At 44.1% G+C, this 22412-nt stretch overlaps 1 protein-coding gene across 2 annotated transcripts in view; it reads right to left on the bottom strand.

The window, feature by feature from the left end:
* Positions 1–22412, bottom strand: part of PTPRB (protein tyrosine phosphatase receptor type B) — a 110351-nt gene that overhangs the window by 53427 nt on the left and 34512 nt on the right. For both annotated transcript variants that reach the window (XM_084794132.1, XM_084794133.1), the window contains 6 exons: positions 15747–16025; positions 14531–14788; positions 11984–12247; positions 10267–10536; positions 7099–7359; positions 1395–1661 (listed from right to left, as the gene is read on the bottom strand). In XM_084794132.1, coding sequence (XP_084650258.1) covers positions 1395–1661; positions 7099–7359; positions 10267–10536; positions 11984–12247; positions 14531–14788; positions 15747–16025 — 1599 coding nt within the window. The remainder of the gene's footprint in view (positions 1–1394; positions 1662–7098; positions 7360–10266; positions 10537–11983; positions 12248–14530; positions 14789–15746; positions 16026–22412) is intronic.

Genomic DNA, 22412 nt, shown 5'->3' with positions numbered 1-22412 from the left:
GCTCATGTGAGGTATAAGAAGGCTTTTCGAAATTATTTGCATATTGACCATTATATCAAGTATTTGAAGAAATGCTAGTGGCCACCGCTATGGCTTTAGCCATCAAGTCATTTTATAATGTGCTCTATAAAACTGTATGAATCTAGCACCTTCTGGAATCCTTAGTCATTGTGTGTATATGGCAGTGCCTGGTTTTTCTTTTCTCTGCTTCTAGGTGTAAGAATCTTTGATGTCTGATCTCTACCTTTATTCTCCAGAGAAGTGGAGAGAGCCATGAGAAGCCGGAGGAAGGGAACTGTCAGGCAGCAGGAGCCTGGGTCACTGATCTCTACTCGGAGAAGAGCCAAGCAATAGAGTTGCCCCAGCAGGAAATCCCTCACCGCACAGCTGTGTGACAGGACATGGTCCGTGTAGCCAGAGCAGTGCAGGCTGCAACCCACCGGATGCTGAGAGTACTCACAGTCCTTCTCAGCTTTTCAGCCTTCAGCCCCAACTACACTACACTGAAGCGTGGTGCCGGTGACTACCGCAGGAGAAGGAAGATGGCGTCGAGCAAGACACCAGTGACAGTGACACAGAATGAGAGCTCTGGCGTGCATCAGTGACCAGCAGCCATGGGTTCAGTTTCATAGCGTCTCCTAAGGAGAACAACCCCAAACGAGGTTAAGCTCAGACACCAGGTGCTATCGTGACTTAAAATGTTTTTCTAGTTTTGATGTGGTTACTGGAGATATGAGAAAAGTTCAGTCCTCAGGCGTCAGCCATTTCCAAGGTAGCATGGAAACTTGGTTTTTAGGAAGGAAACAGAAGCCCGGTTTTTAGGATGTTAAAAAAGCTCCTGGCAAGCCGGGCGTGGTGGTGCATGCCTTTAATCCCTGCACTCAGGAGGCAGAGGCAGGCAGATCACTGTGAGTTCGAGGCCAGCCTGGTCTACAAAGTGAGTCCAGGACAGCCAAGGCTACACAGAGAGACCCTGTCTCGAGAAAAAAAAAAAAAAAGCTCCAGGCGGGTGCAGCTCGGTGTTCATGTGGTGCAGGGCACTGGTACAGGGGCTGTCTCTGACTCTGTTGTCTACCTTTGGATCCCTTTCCCATATCTGGGCTGCCTTGCCTAGTCATATCAGGGGGAAGATGCACTCAGTCCTACTACAACTTGATATGCCAAGACAGGTTGCTATTCATGGGAGGCCTTCCTTTTTCTGAGCCTCTTCTGAGGAGAAAGGGAGGATGGGAGCTTGACAGGGAGGTGAGGTGAGAGGGAGGGACTCGGAGGAGAGGGGGGAAGGGAAGCTGAGATCAGGATGTAAAACAAACAAACAAACAAACAAACAAATTCCCGCTGGAGGCATGTGCTGAGGAATCTGTAAGTTCCAAACAGCCACCTGCGTTTCTTACCCGTTCGTCCTTCTGCCACCACCTGTCGGGAAGAAATCCCTCCGCTCACTGTGGTCACCACCACCGAATAGAGGCTGCCGGATTTCAGAGCGCGGAAGCTGTATCTGCTGGTCTCGCCCGAAACACTCTCGTTTTTGATGACCACGTTTTCGTGGATCAGTAAAACTTGGTAGAAGTCTACATCTCCTAATGCCTTTGTCCAGTTAGTGAACAGGCTGCTGGTCATGCCTTCGTTGGTGACATACAAGTCAGTCACTTGGGCAGGCACTAAAGAGGGGTAGGCGGAAGACAAAACACCTTATGCTTAGTGGCTCCACGGCAGTGTAAGAATGAGTCAGGCGGTGGTGGCGCATACGCCTTTAATGCCAGTTCTTGGGAGGCAGATCGCTGTGAGTTCGAGGCCAGCCTGGTCTACAAAGTGAGTCTAGGACAGCCAAGGCTACACAGAGAAACTCTGCATGGACAAACAAAAACAAACAACAGCAATAACAAGAAAAAAAATGAGGGGTCAAAATAGAGACATACTAAAGTGCTTCAAAATAACAAAACAAAACAACAAAACAAACAAAAAAACCCCTGCATTTTGGTTTTTTTGCCATGAGCTTTTCACCCTGATTCTTGTGGCGCGTCTGGACACTTACCCCTCTACAAGGTTCTCTGCTTTAAACAAGCGGCTTATATAACAGCTTTCATTTAATCAAAGTCAGTTAAGATGAGAGGGTGATGCTTATTAGCTGGCTTTGACTTTGAACTTTGCATAGCAGAGCCTTGTGCTTTAGGGAATTTTTATTTAATGTGGCTTTATTCATCCTTATCCTACAAGAACACAGACCTTGTAATCCACCCGAGCCAGTGGCTGTTACAGGGTGGCGGTGGGAAACTCCTTCAAGATGGTGTTCGGTTAGGGCCTAGTTGGTCACGTCTCTATAAGTATATCCTCCAATGGGCTATTATTATTATTCATGAAAGTCCTATAATAACATAGGCTATATGACATATAAAATGGCAGAATTGCCAGTTAGAATAATCAGTGAAAGTCTACTGCCTTTCAGAGCACATGGCATTTGAGAGGTCATGTCATCTAGTAGTAATAGGTGTCTATAGAGTTGACTTCGTATCTCCTTTACTATTGAGGAAATCAGAGGTCACAGTAGCATCTTTTTAGCTTACCCCACAGCTTGATAAATAATCAGCCAGATAGGCAGGCTAGAGCTCTCTCAGCCTTAGGTCTGTGGCCTTTTTGTAACTATCAGCTATGGCCACTTCCAGCCACCCATCAGCTAATGGCCACAGACACTGCAGCTGACCCTCCGTTCTCCTTGGGCTTCCTCCCTGCGTTATGGCAACCACAGCGTTGGTGCCTCCTCCGCAGGGTCATTAACTCTAGGAGTAAGACGCGAAGGTATCGACCGAAAGGGTTGCTAGGCATAGTTCAGTAGAACCATTTGATTTTAAGTTGGAACTACAACTACCAGAATAGTTAAAACAAAACAAAACAAAACAAACAAACAAATAAAACACTTCCTCACTAATCACAACGAAGCTGAAGGACAAATATCAGCCAGTTTTACTAGAAAGTTATAGCAATTAGGACAATATGAATAAACCTGCCGAAGGCCAGACATACATATAAATGGATGGAACAGAACTTGAAGTCCAAAAATGGGTTAATGGATACATACATATATAATCTATCTATCTATCTACCTATCTGTCTTTCTTTCTTCCTATCAGACCATAGAGGTATTCTATTAGGAGCATATAATATATACATTATATAAAAACTAAATTGTCCTTGATATATATACATATGTATTTAATTTTGGGGGAGATTTAAAAGACAATTTAGTAAGGAAAGGATAAGATTTTCAACAAATACCTCTGGAATTATTAGATCTCCATATGCAACAAAGAAAACTTTGACCCATATTGATAGTAAATGTTATTGTATTAACCTGTAAATATTAAATATGAACTAATTAAAGTTTAATACAAAAATGGTTTGCAGATCTTCAGAAGGCTAAAGCTATAAGTCTTCCAGGGAAGAGTGTCTGTGGCCCTGTGTTAGGCAGCTCTCAAATGTGATCACTTGCAAAGCATCATCTGTGGAAAGACATTAGCAAGTCTGCGAAGTACTGCTACTCACGGAAACACGCTGGATACAATAATTAAAGTGAAGAATGAGCTACACGCCAGAAGAAAACACTTTCAACACGCGTTTCTAAGTCGTGTGCAAGAAGCAAGTCTCAAAGCTTGTTTGTTGAGCTGGGGAGATGGCTCAGCGGGTGACGCACGCCTGCTGGGCAAGCCTGAGGACCTGAACCACATCCCAGGACTCAGAAGAGGAGCTGCATGGCTGTAACCTCAGCTGGAGGCTGCGAGGGGAGGATGCTGAGAGCTCTCTGGCCAGCCAGTGTGGCTGAAGCCGTGAGCTTCCACTCACTGAGCGACCCTGGATCAGATATGGGCTGGTGAGGCTGTGGCAGCTCAGCAGCTTAACCCATCTGCTGCCAAGGCTGATGAACGGTGCTTCCTCCCTGGGACTCACGTGGGAGAAGGAGAGAGCCCTGGCTTCCATCAATGATGCCCTTACTTGTGCTGTGGCATGTGTATGCCCACAAACTCACAAACACAATTTAAAACTTAAAAAGAATGGAAAACTAGTGTACAAAACGTGGGATCCTAGCACTGTCCTCTGGATTCCACACAGTCACTCATGTGGGCAGGTGTGCCTGCTTCCACGGGAGCTCACACATGCGTACACCACACAGGAGCTCACACATGCGTACACCACACAGGAGCTCACACATGTGTACGCCACACAGGAGCTCACACATGCGTACACCACACAGGAGCTCACACATGTGTACGCCACACAGGAGCTCACACATGCGTACACCACACAGGAGCTCACACATGTGTACGCCACACAGGAGCTCACACATGCGTACACCACACAGGAGCTCACACATGCGTATACCACACAGGAGCTCACACATGCGCATACGTATGACAGTGAAAAGGTACGGGAAGGATTCCCCAGCCATTAGACATGAGAGTCCACAAGACATCTACTGGGATGAAAATGTGTAATCTATCAGGGTGTGGTGGCAAATGCCTATGGTCCCAGCTACCTAACTGGGCAGCTGAGACAGAGACAGAAGGGTTGGTCACTTGATCCCAGGAGTCTGAGGCTAGCCTAAGCACCGTAGTGAGAACCCCATCTCAAGACGTAAGAAAATGAATGTTCTAATTGCTGTACAAAAAGAGACCGTCAGCTCCTTACAAGTTAAACAAATACTGTATTAGACTTCCATCCTAACCCAGCAATATGAGCAAAGGGCCGATAAATGTGTTGGAGTGTAAAACAATGCCCTGGACATGTCGTTTCCAGCAGTATGCTAGATTTAACATGAGAAAATCACCCCAATAAACCTATCCTGCATATTGGATGACAACAAAACAGAACAGAACAAACGGAAGAATGCATTGTCAAGAATGGAAGGAATTTCTCAGAGGCTGGTAATAGGTGGTAGGTTATTGGATTACCAAAGCAAACCACCACCGTAGGAATATGCTTCTGACATGAATGCGTGTTTCCATTTTACAGCACTGCAAGACCCTTGGCATGGGAGGTAAAGTGCAGGACATCCCAGGCTGAGGAGACTGATGGCTGAGCCTACATAGGATCCTGGGCATGGGATGTAAAGTGCAGGACACCCCAGGCTGAGGAAGCCGATGGCTGAGCCTACATAGGATCCTGGGCATGGGATGTAAAGTGCAGGACACCCCAGGCTGAGGAAGCCGATGGCTGAGCCTACATAGGACTGCGGCCTCCCCACACCTCTGAGCCTTCTGAACATCTGCAGGAGAGAACAATTTCCCTTCTTTCTTTTGTAGGCTTTATGTGTACTGAGAGAGTCTCTGCCACTGGCTTAAATCCCAAGCCTTCCGGAGAATTTGTAACCTTGAGAGGCTTTCATTGTGCTGACAGCTGCAATCCACAGATGTGGGTGTTCAAAGCCCTCAGACTGACTAATTGTGTTCCACTAGGTGTGAGTTGACAGCAGTCCTGGGTACATGGAAGAATCAAATGGAAATTCTTTATGAAAAGCATCTTTAGGCAAAGCCTTAAAGAATTCTCATAGAATAAGATTCCAAGGAATAAAAAAGAGAAACATTTAAAGAAATAAAGCAACTTGAGCATATAGGAAAAAAAAAAAGAATCAGCAGACAATAGCCTTTAACTGCTGCAGATTTCAAATTTCAGAGTAATGAGTGGGCAGAATGCAAAACAAACATTTAAATTTACATGTAGTTGTAAAAGAGCACAGTTAAAACATATCTAAAGGGCTTGGGATATAGCTCAGCATAGAACCCTTGCTCAACCTCTGTGTGTGTGTGTGTGTGTGTGTGTGTGTGTGTGTGTGTGAGAGAGAGAGAGAGAGAGAGAGAGAGAGAGAGAGAGAGAGAGAGAGAGAGAGAGACAGAGACAGAGAGAAAGAGAGACAAAGAAAGACTGTGTGTATGAGTGTGTATGTGTTTGTGCATGTGTGTGAAAAACACTTACCTAAGAGCAAAAGGACATACATAGACTTTTGAAAGCGAAAAATACAACAGAATTTAATGGATTAGATAGAGCTGTAGAAAGAACTAATGAACTGAAAGAACCAGCTGAAAACAACAACAACAACAACAACAAAACCCCAGCAGACTACAGACCAGGAAGCAAATACACAGAGCTGTGAAGCACACGTGTCTCTGTGTTACAAGTGGGGAATGGGAAGGAGGCAAGAGGCAAAAAACGGCAGTGTTAATAGCTGAACATTTCTAGGACTGAGAAAAGGCACCAATCTGAATTTACAAGGAGAAACAAAAGGGCTGGAGAGAAGGCTCAGTGGTTAACAACACCTGCTGTTCTCTCAGAGGACCCAGGTTTGTTTCCTAGTGTCCACATGGTGGCTCACAACTGTGTGTGACTTCAGTTCCTGGGGACAGGACAGTCTTTGCTGGCCTCTGTGGTCACCAGGCACACACGTAGTAGAACACATGCATACATGCGGGCAATCACCCATACATATTAAAAATGAGACGCTGAGGAAGGAGGAAGTAAAGGCTGCCCAGAGCAGATGCGCTGTGAACACCAGTCTTATGAGGACATGCTTCTCATGTCACTGAAAACAAAAAAACTGGCAGCAACTCTAAGAACAGGGCTCAGCATCGCATCTATGCACCTGCTGGCATAAGCACTCACGTATTTTCTTTCCTGGGTGGCACTGATATTAAATTATCCATTCTTCTTTCTAAAACCAATTTTCTTACTGTGGTATAGATCCCACATCCCTCACTAACTGAACACAACATTTTGCCCCTGTCCTAATGATATCAACATCCCCATTTTCCTTTAGATATTACGATCAACACAAAATATCCCGCTTTTTAGATAATTAATAATAATACTTTCCACCATACCCCCTATTCTCAACAGTGTCCCGTTTCTCTTTTGCAAGTAAAACTTCATGGCAAGGTTATTCTGCAATGCACTTCAGCTAGTTAAATGCACCTAAGCAAAAAAAAGACACCCGGTAAAATAGAAAATATAATAGAAAGGATCATAATGGCACACCAAGCACACAGTAGGCACAGCAGGCACTTAACGGATATTTGCAAATTTCTGTGGATAGACCGTAGTGAATAGTATTACCTGTTCTTCCTTTTATTGAAGACGACTGTTTTAAATCTCCACTCATAGTGGTGATGGTAGCCTTGTAGTTCCGTCCAGGCATCAGGTCTATAAAAGTGAACTCTCTGGCGTCTTTGGGGAGTGATTTGTGGATGATCAAGAGTTCTCTGTCCATCAGTGAAATGATGTATTCTTCCCATTCACCTCGAGGGGGCTGCCACGTGATGCCCAGCGAGGTTTCATTAGTGTGCTTGATGCGGAGCTGGAGGACAGCCTGGGGGACTGAGGAAGAATCAAGTGAGACTTGAGGTCACTGGGCCAGTCACAGCCCTTAGTAGTTTTTAGAGAGCTGCTTTCTTCCACCAGTTCTGCGCTCTCCAGGTGTGCCCTCAGCTTCTCAGCCATCCTTCTCGCCCCAAGAGTCCCTCCCTTCTTGTTTTGAAAATTATTCATTGACTTGAAAGTAATTAAACTCCTGTGATCCACAAAGAATAGAGACTGTGCTTGAGTATCTGAGTGTAGCGAGAATCATTTGTTACTCTCAAAGCTTAGAAAGACCAAGTGCCCCTCCATTTATTTCTGTGGGGACTCTGCTGTTCCATGAAGGAGAAGGCACCTGGGAAGCAATCACACCTTAGAAAGGGCAGCCCTTCTCTTAAAGGAATTTTGGTTTCTTCTATTTCTGTAAAAGATGTTATCATTATACTTCTAGAAGACATTGGTAATAGCAAAATATTGGTTCCACAAAACAATGAGGGAATCATATTTGACCACGTCTCCTGGATGGGGAGGCCTGGTGGCACTCAGAGGAAGGACAGCAGGTTACCAAGAAGAGACTTGATACCCTATGAGCATATACAGGGGGAGGAGGTCCCCCTCAGTCACAGTCATAGGGGAGGGAGTAAGGGGAAAATGGGAGGGATGGAGGTATGGGAGGATACAAGGGATGGGATAACAATTGAGATGTAACAAGAATAAATTAATAAAATATATTAAAAACAATGAGGGAGTCAAATTATAAAAGAGTCAGTTGTATAAAATCATGGCAATGGATCGCTGCATCTTTCATCAATGTAAACACACACACACACACACACACACACACACACACACACACACACACGTGCACATTGATGATCTGTATCAAGGCTTGCCTCAAGCTGCCTTACTCATCATGTGGAATTGTGCTTTTAAAATGTCCCAGGTGACCTGTGAAAACGGTTTGCTGCTCCAGTGAGCCAGAAAATCTAGAAAGAAACATGCAAATCAAGGAGTTCTATTTTTTGCATTCGCTCTAAGGACATCTGCAAAACCTCCCAGGCCACCAAGGCCATGTGTTCCTGAAAAGTATCACCAAGTATTGAAATATATCATTTAAAAGAAGCCGTGTGAGCTCTTGTAGCTGTGCAAGTATGTGAAGTCCAGGCAAAACAGTGGGTCTGGACATGGGGTCAGTGGCCGCAAAAAAGTGTCCAATTGCTTTGCTGCTCTTGCTTTAAAAGGCAGGGTGAGGGACAGTTACGGGTTTTGCTGTAGCCCCTTAGGTCAGCAAAGCACCCAGGATGCCTTGCTACATACGCAGTGCTGAGAACCAGAGTTCCGAGGCCTCCAGCAGCATGGACACGAACCTTGTCGGGAAGGAACAAATTGTTTTTAAACGAGAAAATGAGGTTGCACTGAAGAAACTGAAGAAAAAAAAATATTATAACCTGAAAGCAAGTTTATCATGAAATAAGTAAAAAATCAAAGTCAGGGGAGAATTGTGCCAATCGGGTGGGCTGGACCCTTTACTCATCTTACGTTTCCAGATTGCTTGAAGTCACTGGTAAAATATTGGGGGTGATGAGGGGGACACCTGTACTGTGTGTAGCCAGAGGGACACCTGTACTGTGTGTAGCCAGAGGGACACCTGTACTGTGTGTAGCCAGAGGGACACCTGTACTGTGTGTAGCCAGAGGGACACCTGTACTGTGTGTAGCCAGAGGGACACCTGTACTGTGTGTAGCCAGAGGGACACCTGTACTGTGTGTAGCCAGAGGGACACCTGTACTGTGTGTAGCCAGAGGGACACCTGTACTGTGTGTAGCCAGAGGGACACCTGTACTGTGTGTAGCCAGAGTGTTTTGGATTAAGGTCTCTGATCATCACCCAGACATTAATATTTGGAAGACAGAAAAAAAAAATGATCACTGAAAGATACAGGAGGCGAGTTAAGGAGCTATCATTGCCGTCCTATTTGACATTCTCATACAAACATTGGATCAGTGTAGTCATTTATCAGGTGAGACTACGGGAGATAGGCTTCCCTCTAAGTACAGGATAGTCTGCTTCCCAAGGATCTTCATAGAAATGCTGCACTTGGTTGACTGTCATACTCGACGTTTGAGAAAACAAGTTCAGGGCGTTTATGATTTGCCAAAGAAATTGCAATATAATGGCGACGACAAAATTATCAAGACCCACGTACCCTAACCAGCCCTTTCCTGTCATCTAAACTTGTCCCCTCTCCACATCAGTCACCCCTACCCCGGTACCTGAAATTCCCAGATTAGTCAATATTAGGTCAAGGCAACGGTAACTTGGTTGCTGACACTTTTTGGGAGATTGGTCTTGATTATCAGATTGTATCTTTCCTGTTGTTTTGACATTTAAAATGTCTTTTCTTGGGGCTGGAGGGAGGTGTCAGTGCTTAGGAGTGCTTGCTGCTCTGGTGCAGTCCCAGGGTTCACAAAGTGCCTGTAATGCCAGGCCCATGGCATTCTCTGCCTCCACTGGACTCAGACGCTCGTGCTCCTTCCCCGCCTTCAACACAGTTTAAAAATTATATATATTTGATTTATCGAGGCAGGGTTTCTCTGTGTAGCCCTGGCTGTCCTAGACCTTGCTCTGTAGACCAAGATGCTCTCAAACTCAAGAGTCTGCCTGCCTCTGCCTTCTGAGTCTTGGGGTTAAAGGCATGTGCCACCACCACCCGACACAAAAATAAATCTTTTCTTTCATGAAGCAATTGAGTTACCAGTGGTAAGGAGGTTTGATGTTCAAAATCGACAAAAATTAAGTGTTTGAAACTCTGTTAGCCTCATAAAATCTCATCTTTAGGGAGTCCAGAAATAAAACTTTTATCTGTGGTTATGCGAGACAGGGAATGAATTAAGTTCTGCCAATCATGAACCGTTCATGTTTGCTTACCTGTCCTGCCTCGGCAGCGCTCGGGATTTCTCAGATTTCCGCTCTCCACAACGACTTCTACCTCGTACTGTCTTCCTGGTATGAGCTCCACGCCATCCATGACATAGTGTGTGTCTTCCTTTTCCACTGTGGTGTTGAGCAGCACCAAGGAGCCATTGAAGAGTAGGATACGACAGTGCTCCCAGTCTCCAGCAGGGGGCGTCCAGTTCACTGCGAAGGACTTTATCCAGATCTTGTTGTACGAAACCAGATTCCTCACCTTTTCTGGAACTAAACAAGAACATCCCATAAGCGTACTGAGGTGAGCACACATCTTTGCGTTTTGAAGACATTAGACATCCAAGAAATGGATGTGAAAAAGTCATTTCAATAGCAAAGACAGTGATGCACTTTCTGGCAGCATTGTTGTTTGTGGTCACGGGATGCGGTTGCTGTTTTCCAGCGCTTGTCAGCCAGTATGCCAGGAGATCGTACTGACAAATGTGTCTCACCGTGGTGACACTGACAAATGTGACATCTTTTAGGAAAAGATACTGTATCTTGTGCCCATGAAGCATTCTCTTTCTCACTTTATTTAATTTTTTAAAAATTTCAATTTGAGCGCTCCCCACTCTGAGACTTTGCCCCTACGGTTCATTCTCTCGCAGACATATCTTTTTGTCTCTTTTATTTGCAGGAGGTTTACTCATCTGGGTTCTACTGCAAGGCCATTTCCACTAGCCTTCTACTGATCTTCTGAAGAAGAGTGTTGCTCTTGGTCCCTCTTGACCATGCAGCTTTCCCTTGAGTGCCCTAACGGCAGTGAGACTGGACTCAAATTGAACCACTTGCTTTCAGTTCCGACTCCAGTGCTTTCCGGCCAGATGACCATGGACAAAGTATTTAACCATCCCAGTTTATCTGTACAGTGTCTGGACTAACAGTGTAGCTCTTAGCTTACGGTTTTCTTGCACAAACAAACAAAATAGGTATAAAGTGTTTTCACAGAACCTGACACATGAAATTATTAATGCCATTAGCATTTCTAAAGGGTACTATTCTCTGTGTGTGTGTTTTACATCTTTGGTTAAAGTGTAACAACTGTTAAGCAAGGGCCAGCAAATAACCCTTTATTGAACTACTAAATAGCTCCTGAAAGATCATATTTTCACTTAGGGAAATGCAAAATCAAGCCATGAGGCAGGTTTGCCCACAAGGTGTACAGTGCAGAACCTTGTCTTAAAAGAAGTAGTACGCAAAAAAAAAAAAAAAAAAAAAAAAAAAGTAGTACACCACAGCCATCTTAATGATGCCTCAGGTTCATAATGTAGTAATTCATTCAAAGAAGGAATGAGATAAATGTTCAAGAAGATAAGTGAACAAAATTATTTATGAGAAATATGGTTAAGTGCTAACTTGGCCTTATTGTAAGAATGAACCAGATAGGCGCTCTGACATCGATGATGATAGTATATTTATGATACTTAGGTTATGTGGCATGAGAAAGCAGAGAGCAGGGACAACATGCAGATCAGACAGGGACCCAAGTTGCACCCAAGGGTGGCAACTAAATTTCTGTTTGCTCTGTGTGTGGGTTCTGTTCCTCGAGCATTCTTGGTCAAAAAAGCCTGACATCTCGGGTAGGAAGCCAAGCTCCTTTCTACAGTCTGCTGTCCCGTTCTGAGCTATATCTGAGAATGATTGAGGCAGCCAAAGAACATTCCGGAGGCAGGCTCACCTGTCCTGCCCATTGCTGTCTTCTGAGCAGAGAGTTCACCAGAAACACAGCTGATGGTAACTTGGTAAAGCCGTCCAGGAACTAAGTCTTTAAATTGAATTTCACTGACGCGAGGCGCTAATGTTTTGGATTCCTTGATGGCCCCTTGGTGAGACAGGGTAATGTTGTAGGCGTCCACATCTCCAAGAGGTTTTTGCCACTTGACTTTTAGAGAGGTCGAACTGCCATCATGTGTCACCTTCAGGTCTGAGACTTCCATAGGCGCTAATTAGCAAAGAACAGAGAAGAGGTTTTACTCCTCCCAGCTTGTCCTTTCTATGGCTGCATTTTCACCTGAACTTTGATGGCTATGGGAATACTCTTGGATCAGGAGCAAATCTCTTGGGAGGCAAAATGATACTGGAAATCCAAGGACAACTGCACTGTGACAAGAGCACGTTGGAGTCAGGAGCCTGGATACTGCATGGACTTGCCAAGCGGCCCCCAGAACACTGGGCAACTCTCTGCTGGTCTCACTCTGCCTAGCTGCTTCCTAGCAAATACAGCTTGGTTAGAAACATTTCTGCAGTCCTTTGCAGCTCTGGGATTCTTTAGATAGAGTTTACAATGCGGCCTGACATCTACTTAATTTCTCTCTGAGTGCTTTTGTGTGTTTATATACTTAATAGTATCAGGTACACAGTGAATAGGTTGATTTGTTGTGCAAATTTGTGTGCTAAAATACTTTTTAAGAGGTGTGTGTGTGTGTGTGTGTGTGTGTGTGTGTGTGTGTGTGTGATTGTGTGTGGGCGAGGGCACCTAAATGCCAGAAGAGGGCATTGGCTCCAGAGAGCTGGAGTTCTCTGTGAGTGCTTTTGTGTGTTTATATACTTAATAGTATCAGGTACACAGTGAATAGGTTGATTTGTTGTGCAAATTTGTGTGCTAAAATACTTTTTAAGAGGAGTGTGTGTGTGTGTGTGTGTGTGTGTGTGTGTGTGTGTGTGTGTGTGTGTGTGAGATCGTGCGCGGACAAGGGCACCTAGATGCCAGAAGAGGGCATTGATTGGCTCCAGAGAGCTGGAGTTGCAGGCAGCTGTGAGCTGACCAATGATGGTGCTAGAAGCTAAACCCTGGAAGAGCAGCAGGCACTCCTAACAGCCGAGCCCGCCTCCAACCCACTAAAATACTTTTTATATTAAGTCGTGATAAAGTTAAAGAGCTGTGTTCCTCTTTCATCAAAGGAAATCTCATGACAAGAGATAAGCTTTGATGAATATTTTTTCCTACCGATTACGCATGCTGTAACTATGCCTAATGGCACGATACAGGTGAACATAGGTTCACTGGAACAGTGGTTGTAGGGCAGGATGCCCAGGGGGCGGTTTGTTCTCTCTCTCATGGTCTCTGTCTCTCTGTCTCTGCGTCTTTGTTTCTGTCTTTGTGTTTGTCTCTTTGTCTCTGTCTTTCTTTACCTCTCTCTGTGCCTCTGTGTCTCTGTCTCTCCTTGCTCTTTGTCTCTGCCTGTCTGTCTGTCTCTGCCTGCCTGTCTATCTGTCTCTGTTTCTGTCTGTCTGTCTGTCTGTCTGTCTGTCTGTCTCTCTCTCCCTCCCTCCCTCCCTCCTTCCCTCCCTCCATCCCTCCCTCCCTCCCTCCCTCTCTCCCATCCAGGATGGACTGGAACTTGCTGTACAATCAAGGCTGTCCTCAGGTTTGTGGTCCTCCTGCCTCAGTTTGCTGAGTGCCGGGATTGCAGGTGTGTGTCTGGATGTATTAAGGCATCTTGTGCATCTTTCTTAGGAACACCTACACGTTTTCAAAGTGTGCTATAAAACTCGTGGGAGTCTTCACCCTCCTCCTCCTCAGCTTCCTATAGCTCCGGGTACTCTCCCCGCTGGAACAATTTCACAGGTGCTACCTGTTCTACAGCTTACTTTAAAATTCACAAAGAGATGAGGTTTATCAACACATTATACACAGTTAGGAGCATTTGAATATAAGTTCCACGAGGGCTCTGACTGACATTGTCTATCTTGAATGGTACTAACGTGCAGTGCTTGGCATATACCTAACACTCAGTAGATATCGGATAGATGAATCTAGAAATGAACAATTCATTAATAAGCAGCACCAATTGGTTTGTTCAGTTTAGATTGGGCTGTGAGACTGGGTTCCATGTCACGTTTTCTTGGGTAAAGGGTTTTGGAGTGTCATCCCAGGGTGTGTCTCTACAGAGCACTAGGAAAAGCACTCCCATCTCACTGTGGGTGGTCACAAAGGTAGAAGATGCCTCCTTAAGAACCGGAAGAAGGAGGCCTTAGGCATGTATTAAATGAAAAATGTTTGAACCATATCAGCCACTACCTTTGCTTCAAAATATTGCCAAGGGCTAGATTCAACTTTAGAATAAAAGAGAATCCTTTTTCTTCATGAAAGTGGATATATGTTAAAATCTTTCTAAAATTCATAGGAATTTCAACTTGTCCTTCGTTATCGTTACCTAAGTAACAAACCCGATTTAAACTCAGTTTGAGCTTTGCTCTTGTTTAGTACAGGGGAGGAACTTACCTGTCCTCACTGGTTGCCACCTGTAGCTTTGTAGTCCCGAGGCCATGGTGACAATAGTGAGGTTGTAGAGGCGGCCAGGGGTCAATCCATGAAAAAAAGAAGAAGTCTTATTCTTGTCCACATTACTGTCTTGAACTATGGTCCCTTTATCCATCAGCACCAGTCTGTATTGATCCACATTCCCAGAACCAGGAGACCAGGAAATTAGGAGAGAGTTAGGATTGGAGGATATGCCAATGTCTTCCACGGGAGATGGCACTAGTGGGATAAAAACACATGTCCAGAAGGTCATTCATAACCCCCTTCTAGAAGACAGAAGCATAGTTCTTTAATTTACACATTTATTTATATTTCTATCTACCTCTTAATCTGTACCATAGCAACAATTAGTAATGGCCCCCTGAAGAGTTCACTGGAACCTTCATTAACCATGTTTATAAAGTTCACAGGCTTCACTGGCTAAGGGGACATCAAACATCCCTATTTTATCTCTCCTGTTTTATAGAGGTGATGGTCGGTGTTGTCGATGCAGCCTAGTGTAGAGGAGCCAAAGGAACAAACTTTAGGAGATGAAAAATGGAAAGAAATAGAAATAATCGGAGAAAATGAGAGGACACCAAGAGACAGGAAGCCATGCACTTTCTAGAAGTGATATCTGACACATGGGGGCGTGAGAGGAGTTATTTTTCAACATATCCAAGAAGCCAAAAACATATTTTAAACATGGGAGGTATTTAGAAGACATCACAGCTCGATATTATGAGAATATAAAAAAAGGAACAAATACGGTTTTTGTTTGTTTTTTACAAATACTTTTTTAACAGAAAAAAATATCTCATTTCCCTGGGTTTGAATGAGACAGACCTGTAGGGATTTTCAATTTCAAATGAGATAAAACTGGGCTTTCAGAGAAATCTCATGACTGCTTCCAAATCACCTAGCTCTGCAGAGGCACAGTCACACACCCTGTGCTAGGTCTAGTCTCCTCTCTATATTATAACCTCTTTTTGAGAGGATACTTATTCTACTCACTTATGATGGATGGCATTTTTCCATTCCTTGAATAACATATAATATTGGAGACAACACAGAGGGCTGGCGAGTGTTTGCCTAACATGCAGGAGTCCCTGAGGTCTCATCCCAAGCACCATCCAAAAGAAGAAAGAGGAAAAAAAGACACCGCAGAGTGTTAACTACAGACAACACGGGGTCTTACCTGTTGACCCATTGGTATACATGGGAGCGGAGCGTTTTTCTCCAGAAACAGCTGTGATGGAGATTTTGTAGCTATTACCAGCAGTGAGGTTCAAAAAAGTGTATTGGTTCCATGTGCTACTTTCTTGAACTTGGACTTCTTGTATCTTTTGATTGTTATCATCAAATAACTGCACCTCATACCGGGTGACTTTTCCAGAAGAGGGAGCCCACTGAACCTGCAGAGTGGTTGAAGCTGTCTTCTCAGGGTTGACTTCAAACCTGGCAGGAGGCAAAGGATCTGCAAGGCAAACATCATCAAAGAGAGGACAGCGTGAGGGCTTGGGCAGTAACTGTTTATCCTGCTGCAGCCAAGGCTCACTTCCCTTAAAAATGTAAAGAATTTGCTTCCTGAGTGAGTGTGTGTGTGTGTGTGTGTGTGGATAATGGTGTGCTGCTGTACCTGCAAACCCACTGTCTCATTTTGCAAAGACACACCTCCCTTACCTATTAGAGAAGTGAACTCCTATTTTCAGAAAAGGGCTTTTTATTAAGGTAGGTCTGACCTTGAAAGTTCAATCAAAGTTGTGCTTTCTTTGACTTGCAAGTTCAGCGTGTTCTCGGACACTGACAAGCACTCAGCCTGCGCTTTGTTAAATATTGAGGATCCAACCCGAAAATGCAAACTACTAGGAGATAATAGGAGTGTGAAATTTGTACTCAGCTTTTTCATAGCCTGTGGATGCTTGGCATCATTTGCATACATAAGTTTGGGTAGCTTTTAGCTATTGGATAATCACAAGAGACACAGAGTTGATATTGATTCTAAAATAGATTTGCTTACAAGAATCGATACTCCCAACAGCTGGGATCACCACTAGGCCTATATTTTTAAAACCTTAGTTCTGGAGCACACTGACGTTGCCGGGGTCCCCAGAACTGACAAAGTTTTGGACAAACTTTGGACAAAGATGGACAAAGTTTTGCACCTAACAATTCACATCATTTCACTGACATTCTTGAAGTCAGGGTCAGTTTCTGCAACTCTGGGCTCCACCAATGAACTTGAATCAGCATGAAGAGGGTATCATGGAATTGGGAATTAGGTCAAAGGTCAACAGGATTTTATGAGCATCTACTTATTAGGTACAGTAAGGAGCTGGATATATGAAATTAGGCTCCCTCTGCTGTGCATGCTGGGTGCAGAACCCATTGAGAAACATCTTCATGAGGAAAATTTAACAACCCTAAGCAGTTTTTGGCTCCAGAAGTCAGAAGGAGCTATTGGGGCAGGGGGAGCAATTTGTAATTCGGGCGATTTGTTTGAGTGGCACAGATATACAGATCTAAACTGTAGCTTCCTCCTGAGGGGCTGCATTTAGTTTATGGTACCAAGCATTATAGAAATAATAAAAGTACACCTTGGTGCAGATGCCCCTTTGTGGTGAACACAGGTATCAGTAATCATTAAAAACACAAGAACAGCTGACAAGCAAATTAAGGTGATACCTCAGACAGAAAGCCCAGAGCATAGGTGAGCCGTGCAAACAAGCACACTTCAAGCTGTCTCAACCCTCGCATTCACCCAAAGGTTCCATGCTTTAGCACTCGGTGACTTTGACTCTGGCTCTGAGGCTTGGTTGTCTTATGCTTGGGGAACTCACAATGCTCAAAGTCAGCTGTCTTCATGGTTCCTATTGCATGCTGGTTTACCTGCCCAGGACCAGGGACACCTGGTCCCAGAGAGCATGGACTCTAGAGCTGGACAGAGTTACGTTCAAATCTGGGTTCCATTGCACACCACTGATGTGACACTGTGAGAGAGTGGTGCTTCATGGGAGACTCGACCTCCCTATTCATCTGGAGCAAAATAAATAAGTAACGATAATAATAAATACTAGACTTCCAAGGAGTTTTGGGAGTGAACCAGATATAGAGAAGATTTTTTACCCAACATGCCATGGGTGCTCAGTACAAAATCTATTTTTGTCTCATTTATCAAAGAAATAAGTGTTTCCTTCTGAATCATTGATAACAAGGAGGCAAAAATAAAACAAAAATGTTGCAAACTAGACTGATGATATCTTCAATTGCTTCTGTTATTAAAAAAAAAAAGTCTCGGTAAAATCTTGGAACTAATTTTCTAACTCTCAAGTTAAAATAAGAACTTCCCAAGATAATTTGTATTCATAGTTTCCTTTTTAAAACTGAAAACTAGAGTTTTTTTTGGGGGGGAGGGGAGTGATGAGGGTGTTATTTAAAATTTCTTTATCCTACACAACAGATGCCTTATTGAAAGGAAAGAAGGTAGTTGCCCCGCACACAAGGTGTTTTAGGTACCTGGCAAGAACAAGGCATCCATGGTTGTGAGAGTCTAAGAGCCAGCAAACCGCAAAGACGATGCAAAGGGACCAAGCAGAAACATTTTTGCTGAAGTAGCATCTTAAGGACAAGGGTGAAAGCAGTAATTTCACCAGTGCCAGTTAGGAATAAATCCCCGCCATCTGTGCTTACTACCAAGCCAGATGAAGGTTAGAGAAAGTGCTTTGACCAGTATACTCTAAATACACATAATCTGCAAAATAAAGTGAGCCATGAATATGAATTTTAAGGTTGCGTGCCTAGAGGTTGAGCTTCAGAAATGCAGACTTTATCTAATCTCTCTGAGCCAGAAAACAAAACAGCCAATCCTTTGTACACCCTGCAGAACAAAGAAACAATGAGGCTGGGAAGTGCCCGGGCTTCGAGAACCTGCCCTGGAAACAAACACTTAAAACTCCATTTACACTGTGATAAAGCCCAGCGTTGGCAGTGGTCCACGGTGGCGGCCTCTGCCTGCTGTAGAAGCAAAAGGGTTTGTCGCTTTCTTTTTAGTCTAAGCCCAGTGAAAACGCACTGCATTCGAAACGTTTTCGGTTTCATAGTGGATATAAGTCAGATGCTTCTATTTGGGGTGCAAGCTTCTTTGGTGTGTGCCAGCATGTGTGATATGTTCGTGTGCAAGTTAGTGTGCGTGAGTGCTAGTGTGCAGCTACGCCACAGTGTGTGTGTGGAGGTCAGATCGCAGCATCGGTTGGGTGCCTCTGTACTCCACCCTTCTGTTTCTGCATACGCCAGGCTGGCCCCTAAGCTACCTGGGAAAATCCTTTCTCCACTTCCTGTCTTGCCCTGTGAGCACTGGGATTATGGACACCTGTGACCAGGCCTGTGCTTATGTGGGTCCTGGGGATTTCAACACAGGTCCTCACATGTATGGAAAGGCTTAACCCATGGGCCATCTCCCAGCCCATGTATGTATGTATGCATGCATGCATGTATGTGGTATGTGTGTGTGAGGGGGGATTTTAACACTGTTTGACAATTCAGTTATATAACTGTCAATCCAGTTTTTCCGTTTTCAGGAGGAAAGACAAAGCTTGGCAAAATTCCTAAGCCAAAATGAATTATGTTTTCCTTTTTTTTTTTTTTTTAAGTCATTTGAAAAGGAGAAAATTAGGCCTGGAGAGATGGCTCAGCGGTTAAGAGTACTGGCTCCTCTTCCAGAGGTCCTGAGTTCAATTCCCAGCAATGGCATGGTGGCTCACAGCCATCTGTAATGTGATATGGTGCCTCTTCTGGCCTGCAGGAGTACATGTAGGCAGAGCACTGTATACATAATAATAAATCTTTTAAAAAAGGAGAAAATTATATTTCTAATGCAAGTAATATTTAATTCTTATAGTTTTTATCCATGAGGTTACTAACAACATTAGTGCTTATTGACACATGGATTCCTAGGCGGAGAATATGAAATGATTGAATTTTATTTTAGAAATGATTTTAAACCAAGAGGAGTGCAGCCAACCTATGCGTTGGTGTCAACAGCTGTATAGGACCTGCATTATATCTGCAAAGGATGCCATGATTTACACTGAACCTTCTCAGTCGGAAGAGAAGCTGAGAGACACCAACCATAGGCACCAGGAGGTACAGCTAAATATTTGACACTCAGGTGCAAACTGTATGTTCTTCCTAGCATCCGAAATGCTGCCTGGGTTGCATATTCAGCATGCTTACAGAGCTCCGTAGCTGAGAGGCTGCTCAAAGAACAGCAGTGAGGGCACCTGTGTCCAACTCTAGGCTCACAAAAGCCCCCTCGAACTATACACCTATTTATTATCTTATGAAGCTAGGTTGGGGTTTATTAAAAAATGGTGGTAACAGACATCAGCATGAGCTTTTAGAGTACGGGAGAGACACAACAACAGGCAGAGTCACGCCCTGCAGTGGATGTTGGCTCTTCAGGGGAGTCTCCCCGTTGAATTTTAAAGTGTTTTTTCTTGTCTGTCCCTTTCCCCACTAACTTCACTGCAATTCTCAGAGGCTGAGCACTTTGTGCTAGATTACTCAAGACGTGTTTCAGTGTTGTCCTTATCTCATGTCTTCCCACCACTGCTGCCAGTTTACCCCACGAGTGTCTCTCCTATCTGCCGTCCTCACCAACATGGAAGCTGCAAGATCTTCATTAGCATCCAGCTCGGAGAAAAACCCACGTTTACTCTCAGGCGTTCAAGGCTTCTCTGACTCTGGGCATCACCCCTCTTTCAAATTTTATCTTCCTTTACTGTCTCACTCCAGGAGACCTCTGTGTGCCCAAAGCCATGTTCTGGTAGCTTTACAGAAACTGGGATGTCCGTCGCTCTTATTTAAAAGCAGATGGGTAGCAAGCACGGCTTGTGGCAAGCTACATTTACTTGGCATTTTATGTAAACTGGAATGAACATCAATGTTCAAATAAAATAACAAGAGGGTCGGGTTTTCTTTTTCATGGCAATTAGGTGGGGGTGGAGCATAATCCCCAATAATCCCTGCTACATTCTCTCAAAAATGAGAAGAGAAATAGCATAGAAAAGGAACTGCAACATGGGATGGAATAACAATTGAGATGTAATATGAATAAATTAATAAAATACATTTAAAATAAAATAAAATAAAATAAAATAAAATAAGAAAAGGAACTGCCTACAGTCTCCACACATTCAGTACACGTTTCTAGTGGAGAGAATTTCCTTTGTTGGTTGACTGTAGTCCAGTGGTTCTCAACCTGTGGGTCCTGACCCTCTGAGGTGGACTGACCCCTTCCCAGGTGTCGCCTAAGGACACTGGAAAGCACACTTGTTTGCACTGTGATTCATAGCAGTAGCAGAATTACAGTTATATAAAGTAGTACCAAAAGGAATCTTACGGTTGGGGGGAGGGTGGTCGCCATGTATTAAAGGGTCGCAGCATTCACAAGGTTGAGAACCACTGCTGTAGTCAGCTTTCTTCCTTACTTTAAGGATGATGCAATATATTATGCTAATCTGGAACATAACGGTATGGTGCCAGTACATCAGTATGATTGCCAGACGTTAGATTAATGCCGGACATTAGTAAACTTCAGCCACAAGGTATCTATAAATCTCCTGCAACCTTGAAGGAAGTTAGAGGAGTTTCGACAGTTATTTGCCACGTCATTTACAACAGTGTAGGGAGGATAAGCAGAATAAAGGTGAATTATCCAGGAGGCTGACTTTGACATCACACCCAGACTTGGGTTCATCCCAGCACTGGCGTCTGTCACAAAGATGGCTCTAGGCCAGGAATGCCGTCCCCTTGCTCCATAACCCCTCACCCTAAGGAGAACATGCAATATGTATTTTTCAGAGCTGTGGTAAGAGGCCGTGAGGAGGAAGTGCTAAGGCTAGCCCTGCCGCAAGAAGGGCCCTTTGTCGAATGCTGTTGGTGTGAGTCTTCCTGCTAATCTTGGGCTCCACACAAAATGACTTCTCCCTTTTTTGAAATATTTCCATACACCATAATGAGATACCTTGAAGACTGAACCCATGTCTGAACACACATTTACATGTTTTATTACATCTTAGGCACATAGCACAAAGGTAATTTTATATTACTTAAAATAATTCATATACCCAGAAGATGCTCCACCACACAACAAGGACATATGCTCAATTATGTTCATAGCAGTCTTATTTGTAATAGCCAGAACCTGGAAACAACCTAAATGTCCCTCAGTCGAAGAATGGATAAAGAAACTGTGGTACATTTACACTATGGAATACTATTCAGCTATTAAAAACAAGGAAATCCCAAAAATTGTGGACAAATGGATGGAACTAGAAAGGATCATAATGAGTGAGTTAACCCAGAAGCAGAAAGACTCACATGGCATATACTCACTTATAATTGGACACTAGCCCAAAAGGAATCTCCCATGAAAGTCTTCACTTACCAGAAGATTGGGATAGATATGGGGACTTCCTATTGGAACACTAGGTGAAAGAAGTATGGGAGAATGGGGAAATAGAAGGATCCAGAAGGTCCTAGAAACCTACAAGAAGAACATCATGACTGGCAGATCTGGATGCAGAGGGGTCTGCTCAGGTTACTGTACCACCCAAGGACAATACATGCAGTAAACATTGATCTAGCCAATGGACAGGACATTCCCCACAGTTGTGTGGAGAGCCGGGACTGACTCAGACATGAACTCTGGTGCCCCATATTTGACCACTTCCCCTTGGTGGGGAGGCCTGGTGGCACTCAGAGAAGGGATAAGCAGGCTGCCAAGACGAGACTTGATAGCCTTGATTATATAGTGGGGGAGGACGTCCCCTTAATCATAGACCTAGGGGAAGAGAATAGAGTG

This window comes from Acomys minous, assembly GCF_964271855.1.
Source record: "Acomys minous genome assembly, chromosome: 9".
In the NCBI taxonomy this organism is placed as follows: domain Eukaryota; kingdom Metazoa; phylum Chordata; class Mammalia; order Rodentia; family Muridae; genus Acomys; species Acomys minous.
The sequence above is the reverse complement of the archived record's forward strand: the minus strand, read 5'-3'. Positions and strand labels throughout refer to the sequence as shown.